This window comes from Diadema antillarum, unplaced genomic scaffold (assembly GCF_040938485.1).
Source record: "Diadema antillarum isolate AM-2024a unplaced genomic scaffold, OU_Dant_1.0 scf00000095, whole genome shotgun sequence".
Lineage (NCBI taxonomy): Eukaryota > Metazoa > Echinodermata > Echinoidea > Diadematoida > Diadematidae > Diadema > Diadema antillarum.
This window is the reverse complement of record NW_027270984.1, coordinates 2,952,090-2,959,587: the sequence shown is the minus strand read 5'-3', so window position 1 is coordinate 2,959,587 and position 7,498 is coordinate 2,952,090. Positions and strand designations below refer to the sequence as shown.

The 7,498-nt window shown below is 37.9% G+C and overlaps 1 protein-coding gene across 1 annotated transcript; it reads right to left on the bottom strand.

Moving 5' to 3' along the window:
- Nucleotides 1–294: 294 nt before the first annotated feature.
- LOC139718537 (uncharacterized) lies at nt 295–4,723 on the bottom strand. Its single transcript, XM_071630008.1, has 4 exons — nt 4,217–4,723; nt 2,383–2,512; nt 1,433–1,500; nt 295–563 (listed from the first exon to the last, which is right to left on the bottom strand). Exons 1-4 carry the CDS (start codon nt 4,554–4,556, stop codon nt 310–312), a joined length of 792 nt encoding a protein of 263 aa, XP_071486109.1. The 5' UTR covers nt 4,557–4,723; the 3' UTR covers nt 295–309.
- Nucleotides 4,724–7,498: the final 2,775 nt, after the last annotated feature.

Below are 7,498 nucleotides of genomic sequence, written 5' to 3'. Positions count from 1 at the left end.
CGTGCGGAGTTCGAAAGATATCGGTGATGGTGTTGAGTGGTTTTCCCTTTGGAAGTGCCATAAGCAGCCTTGGATCAACATTACCACGGTGCGTTGACTTCAATGATAATCATTATGAAGCTTGCTCTGTCATGCACAATTTCTGACATAGTCTGACTAGCACCCGAGTGCCCGAGTGTACTATCATCTCTCATGCACTTCTATTCCAGCCGACCCGAAGGTTGATATGAAATACAACTGCATTAATAATACATGTCAGGCATTGAGAAAAAATGCACGACTGCATTTACGGCCATTCAAGAGGACATCTCATAGAATCGTGCATTTGCTGCTCGCCTCCTTGTTCTTCATGACACGGTCACCGACGACCAGGCACTGTCGTAGTGCCTCCAGCGCGTCGATGTGTTTCTTGTCGTCGAAGAAGTGCGACTCGATGGTGTAGTTCTCGATCTCGAACAGGTAGTTGATGCCCATCTCCTGTAGCCCGACGCGGAACGTCGACACGACATCCCTTCTGACATGTGGATTACGGCAGTTTGTGATGATCACGATTGGGGGTTCTCCTAGTAAATGTGAACAAGAAAAAATAAACAACAAACAAACAGTCGATTACCATTTACATCTCCACTTTCTCACACAGTTGAAATATTCCGCCACATGGATAGCCCATCAGCAACATGTTGGCGAAGTACATTGCTCTTGCGCACACACCTTGAGGATTAACCTTAGACTCTATTTGCACTCGAAATATATTTCCAATTTTTATCAGTTCACAACATCAAATTTTTACATAATGGGATCAAGAATACGCCAAGCAGAAGCGGTGAACAGTCAGGTTTCAGTTCGTAATCAGACGTTCAAGTGGAGATGAAGCTCACTTTAAAGTATTCGCAATGTTGCACGATTGTATATACCCTTGAGCACACTGCATCTCCAGCGACACACTCACACCTGTGCATTATAACGTTATTCCCATGACACCTTCTTAACTAAGTTAACATCGGAAAGTGTCAGTTAAAGCTAAAGTTCTGCGACATTATTTTGACTAAGACATTTCACTTCTGTCGTTAACCAACTCTTTTTCTCCCTCTTTTTTCCGTGCATGTAGTAATATCCAAGATTAACCAAGATTAAATGATCTTGGGTAGCCTTATTTGGATCTGTTCTCTACCTAATTTTCTGCACGCAGAAACTGTAAATCAAAATTCTTGTCGAATTAAGCCCTTTCAAAATTCAAAGAGTTCATAGACATACCCAGACACTGCATATGATATAAATAATGCCACTGCATGAGTTAAAGCAATGATAAACATTGTATTCCTTCCGCATCGTAAACTCCTAAGCAACTTTATAGATAATTATGAAAGATAAAGGGAAATGAAATGAGAAACCCGTTCTCAAATTGAACACAGTCTTTCATCAAAATACGTACCTGTCATCTGTTGAATTGTATTCACAAGCTCTCTTAGATCTTGCGGCTGCATATTCAGACTCCTTGCGCTGTAAGCGAAAAACCATACATAAATTGATTTTTCCCTTATCCGGAAATACTTTCGATTCTCCAAATGGAAGGTGTAAGTACAACAAAAAATAACCTATAAGGTGTGGTTGCATTCTTTTATGGAGTGTCCCCTCTTTTAATTGATAAAATCGACAATTATTGGACATTTACGAAAGTGAAGGGTCTTTTGGCGTCTCTGAAATGAGTTCTTCGCGGCAACTGTTTCAAAGTAGCATTGATTTATTATTGATCACGCAGTTCTGTCATTTTATCCGCTAGAAGGGAATTACAACGAAACCATAATAGATCTTATCTAGAGCTAGGTAAGCTATGAATTACACTTGGGGACTGCATGGAGATCACTAGAAAAATGTTTTCATGATTGGCTGATGAGCTGCCGGCCACATTAGAGGTAAATTCCACTCATTTTAAAAGCGACTCCCGCATTCGGGATTGAAACACCGCTGCAGATGATGCATGTACTGACCACGCAAAGAATCACTCGGTTAGTATTTTTCATTTATACTGACCGTCCTACCGTGAACTTTACTATTATGTTCATTTCATTTTTTCAGTTTTTGACATTGCTTTTACAGTTCGACTCTATTCTCTAGTTGTTGTTGTTGTCGTTTTTGCTTTCCAATAAGGGGTCAAATCAAGGAATACACCCCTGGTGGCTACAACGACAAGAATAAACTTAAAGGCGATCCTCTGAACTGAAAAAAAGAATATACACGCGTGCGTTTGTTTACATTTCCCAATCTAACAAATAATAACAAATAATGACAAGTACTAACAATGATAATAATGAACACCCCCCCAAAAAAAAATCATTGCAGAATAAGAAAAGAAAATTATAATGTGTATGATGGAATATTTACCTAACGACGAGAACACAGGTGTGAATTTCGCAGTCCTGAGACGAAAGAAAAGTTCGCTTCAGTCCGGACACCAACCTCTTGTAGAACCCGCTGTCCCATTCGACCTCATGTCCGTCACCGTATACACCGGCTGCGCAAATGAACATCACAACTTTCCTTATTCACAATAAGCCAGTTCGGAGTTAGCTCATATGCAAAGTGGTGCACATGACTTTTTTTTTCTCAGTTGGTTAGGTGCTTTACCTTTTTTTTTTTTAAATGACATACTGCATAAGCCTGCCCGACGTGGCAATCTATGAAATTTGTCATTCCTGTTCAACAAAGAATGAATGTATGTAGACCAGGTAAGCAGAGGGGTTTGTTGATAGCATTAACACTTGTGAAAGCATCCATATCGAATTTATTACAGTATCGAACCTCTTCTATTAATACTAAAAAAGGACAAAATACCAGCCTTTCTGTAAGGTGGATGTGCTGACAAGCACCATTTATGAGAATGTCAATCACGTCAATAATCATTATTGAGATGCTTATCTCAGTAAATTTGAATACCAACATGCCTGTTGGTAAAAATGACAATTTTCTGCTCATGCGCGAAGTGGAATTGCCTACAAAACATTGACACATTTACTAGTCATCAACTGATCGAGATGCCACTTCATGTTCAAGGTGACTTGAATGTATAGAATAAGAAAACATGAAATATGCAAAACTGATTGTTTAGTTTGATTTACGTGCTCATTATACAGAGATGTAGTCACAATAGCACACAATGCATGTATATCATATGATATTTATTCGATGGGGCAATATATCATAACATCCCCATGTACAATCTCCAGTGGCTATGATTGGCCTTTACACAAACTTTCAGAGAATATTTGTCCCTCTTGAAGTGAATTAAACAGTTAAAGGTCGAAACTCTTCCATCAGTGGTTGAATCTTGTCAAAAAACAAACACATAAAAAAAAATTACATTGGTTCACTGTTTAACGCTAAGATATTGGTTGAAAGCTTGATTTGCATATCATTTTTTTTTTTTGTACGAACCAAGATTGATTGTGAAATTATGAAACCTTTCTTACACTCCCTCAAAAAAGAGAGAAAAATAAAAATTTTAAGGGTGTTTCTATATGATTATAGATGTTATGTCACTTGTGAGTAATCGATTACACTAGAGACGGGGCTTTCTTGTGTACTAAGCATGTGTCTATTCCTATTTTTTTTCTTTTTCAACTTTAAAATTCCGCAGAATATCCATTCAATAGGTATACGCTCGATATAGATATTCCAGAAAGCGATATGGCATAGTGCAATTACCATGGAGTTCTATTTAATGTCTAAGAAGACTGTTGTGGATGTGTACATAGGCCCATGAGCTTTTATTCATGCCCTACCTTTTAAATATCATTGTTACTATAAAATATAGATCTAGCTCTCATAGCTTCGATTATAACGAGGCCATATAGCTCAGATTGTATTTACAATCATTCTCCATTCTGATCCCGAATGAGCACACGGCTACATTTTATGATAAACCCTGGCAAACATGTTTCCAAGTCCAAAGAACACAGGTTACCCTGCCTGCAGTTTGAGGTCGAAGGGCAAATTGTCTTCATATTCACGTTGGCTTAATAAATAGAGCAGATCAAAACTGATCAATTGACCACAATTTCTTCAAATATGCGATTTCCACGCGGCGTGATACCATCATAACACAATTTCAAAATATAACATTATATGCGAAATCTTATATGTTTCTAAACTGTATCATTTTACAGTATGTCCGATATTGAACTTCTATATGCTTATATACCCTGCGGAAAATACCTACCAACTTGATTGCCCAGTTCAACCATGAAGTTGCCTCCGAGGCTCCGCATGCCTCGGTTGTCGACTAGGCTGATGAAGTCCGAGATGTCATAGGAGTTGAGGGCCCGGGTCTTCGAGGCTTCCTCAGCAAACCCTTCGGGGGCTTGATTGTCCCAAGTATCTCCCGTGGCATACAGAACAGAGTTGATGAAAGCTGACTTGCCAACGCCTGGTGGACCAAACAGACCTATGCGAAGTCGTGCCGGTGGGTGTTGGGGTCTTTGCCTTGCTGTTCGCATAGTCGATCCTGGCTTGTAGCTGAATATGGCACTCCGCAACTCGTCAATTCTACTATGCGCCATGATCAATTGTTAAAGATGTTTAGGGATAGGATCGGACGAGAAAACCAACTCTCCAGCAATGTAACCTCTGAAAGATGAGAAATAATCCGAAGAAAACGTCGCATGAACTCTCTTGTAATCACGATTTTAACACTTGAACCCTACAAAGCTCAGGTACGGGGCATCGAAATGCGAATCTTCGACCTCTTGGACACTGAAAGAACGACACAAATACGAGCTCTTAACAAACCAACGCAATCTCCTCTCAATCTGCTGCTATTTTTAGGCACTGGGTTTTCCCACAGCTCACTGCTATCAGCTGGCTATGGGGAATTTTCACAAGATGATCCGTGTGCAACGCTTTTATGGTCTGTGAGGTTGCTGTGTGCTATGTGTTCGTCTAGAATTAAAGTCTTCTAATTGTCACTTGACTTATCTTATGCCTTTATCACTTTCAGGAACAAAGAACTGACAGATAAAATCCAAAACAAATCCTGCAGTATATGGACCACAAACCGTTGGCATCGTAGTACCACTACATTCAGGAAATGAGCAGTACACAGGAACTCACGGCAGTCTATTATTTCACCAGGGTATAACGAGAGCGGTGTAGACGCATATGAAACGTACATACCACGCATTCGCAGACATGGCATACATACATGCCGTCTGCCTATCCGAAAATTACCAAGTGCAATGTACCTGGGAATGTCCTTTCCGGTGCTATGAGGTTTACAATTGTGCAGTGCAGCTGCGGTTTTTAACGTATATTTTCTGCAGTTATCAATCGGCAATTTAATTGCAATTGCCATATAGAAGAACCGAACAATGGCTGAAAATAGTCAATTTACGAGCCCATGTATAGTATTTAGGCACATACCAGACGAATTGGCAATCCTTAACTCTTAAAAGAAAAAATAACAGTTTTGTGTACATTAAATCGAAATCTTGTCTGCTTGTGTGGCGCTGAAAATTTCCCGAGAATCGAAACGTTAGGGATAGTTCAGTTCAGTGTTATTAGTTGCATTCACAGTTGACATTTACCAAGATATATACCTATTTTGATTGAATCATTTCTTTATTCAAGAAAACTAATATTATGATGTTTGATTATTTACGTTGATACAAGACATGTTACATACTATTTTCTTGGATAGCAATGAAAAAATGTCTTTTCTAATGTTTTACATATCTTTTGAATGTTGTTCCTGCTATAATATGTTCTGAATATATTTTTGTAGAACAAAATTTGTAGACAATTAGTAAACAAAAAACAAATCATGATATGAATAATGATTGCATTGAAGAACGATATATCGGTATACAAATAGAGCATACCCATGGTAGAGATAGTTCAAGTTCAACTTTATTTCATTTCCATTAAATAAACAGTAGAAATTATATTCAATGCATAAACAAAACAAATTTGTAGTAATTTCGATAAACGTACATCAACAAGATACATGTGATGATGAGTAACAACATAATTGCATTTATAAGGTATATACATATGCATATTACACGGATGGGAATGGAAATTGAGGGTCCCACTAAAAAGCCAAGCTTGTACGATATGGGACCCTCAGAAATACATAAAATGCAAATAAGGGCTTCATAAAACTACAAACAAATATATGAAACAAAATCAAAGAAACCAATGTCAACTGACATGAAATGAAATAACAGGAAAGAACGAAAAAAAAAAAGAGAAAAGGGAAACAACAGAAAATGAAACTGCAACACACACCATCGTGGACACAAGCAAACAGATTTCCAGGATGTATAGGAGTAATAAGACGCACCCTTGAATGATATTGTGAATATAAGGATTGGGTACAAATACCAGAAAAACTACAAAAGAGCGGACATATTAAAAGCAAAGAATAGACACAATGATGCATTGTTCGATGACTGTCATATTTGAGGAGAACTTATATTCGACAGATTATTTTACTCTCATGATAGAAAATAATTGATGTGTAATGATTAATGCATATAGGTAAGTGATAACTTAATTGAGTTCATGAAACAAACCTAGTTCGGTAATGTGTTATAAGATTTCAATAGAAATAATATCAATTTATTCTTGAAAGAATTCAAAGTTCGTGCTGTTACAATATCATTAGGAAGTGAGTTCCAAAACTTTGGCCCATCGTAAATAAAGGTGTTCTGAGCCAGTAGGGTTCTGAAAAAGGGCAAATGAAACTCATTCGAACGCCTTGTTGGGTGATTGTGAACGGACTGATTTCTTGGAAACATTGTTTCAAATATATTTGGAAGATTTTTTTTTTTTGCAACTGATTGACAAATTGCCCTACATCGACGTAAATAAGCACTGAATTGATCAGTGTTTTAGTAGTAGCCATGATAAAAAATCATGGGCGTACATACTCGAGCAGGATTCGAACCTACGACCTCCTGATCACCGGACAGGCGTCATCTGTGATCAGGAGGTCGTAGGTTCGAATCCTGCTCGAGTATGTACGCCCATGATTTTTTATCATGGCTACTACTAAAACACTGATCAATTCAGTGCTTATTTACGTCGATGTAGGGCAATTTGTAAGATGACGCCTGTCCGGTGATCAGGAGGTCGTAGGTTCGAATCCTGCTCGAGTATGTACGCCCATGATTTTTTATCATGGCTACTACTAAAACACTGATCAATTCAGTGCTTATTTACGTCGATGTAGGGCAATTTGTCAATCAGTTGCAATGAAAACATCTCGACGGAAGAATTTTCATGAATTTGAAGATTTTTTTTATCATAATTAAACATAAATTGTCCTAGGTTAAACAGATACAAATCCTTGATTTTCAATGTTTTGTTTTCAAAAAATAACGGGTCAGTATGAGACAGAAATGCAGTATGACATATAATACGGAGTGACTTCTTTTGTAATAAAAGTAATTTATCTAAGAATGTGTGGTATGTATTTCCCCAAGCAAGAATACCATAATAT

Coding starts and splice junctions, on each gene's coding strand:
- LOC139718537 (XM_071630008.1), bottom strand. CDS start 4,556: ATGGCGCATAGTAGAATTGACGAGTTGCGGAGTGCCATATTCAGCTAC. Junction 2,513..4,216: donor TGAACTGGGCAATCAAGTTG/GTAGGTATTTTC, acceptor TCATTTGCGCAG/CCGGTGTATACGGTGACGGA. Junction 564..1,432: donor TACAATTCAACAGATGACAG/GTACGTATTTTG, acceptor CACATTTACTAG/GAGAACCCCCAATCGTGATC.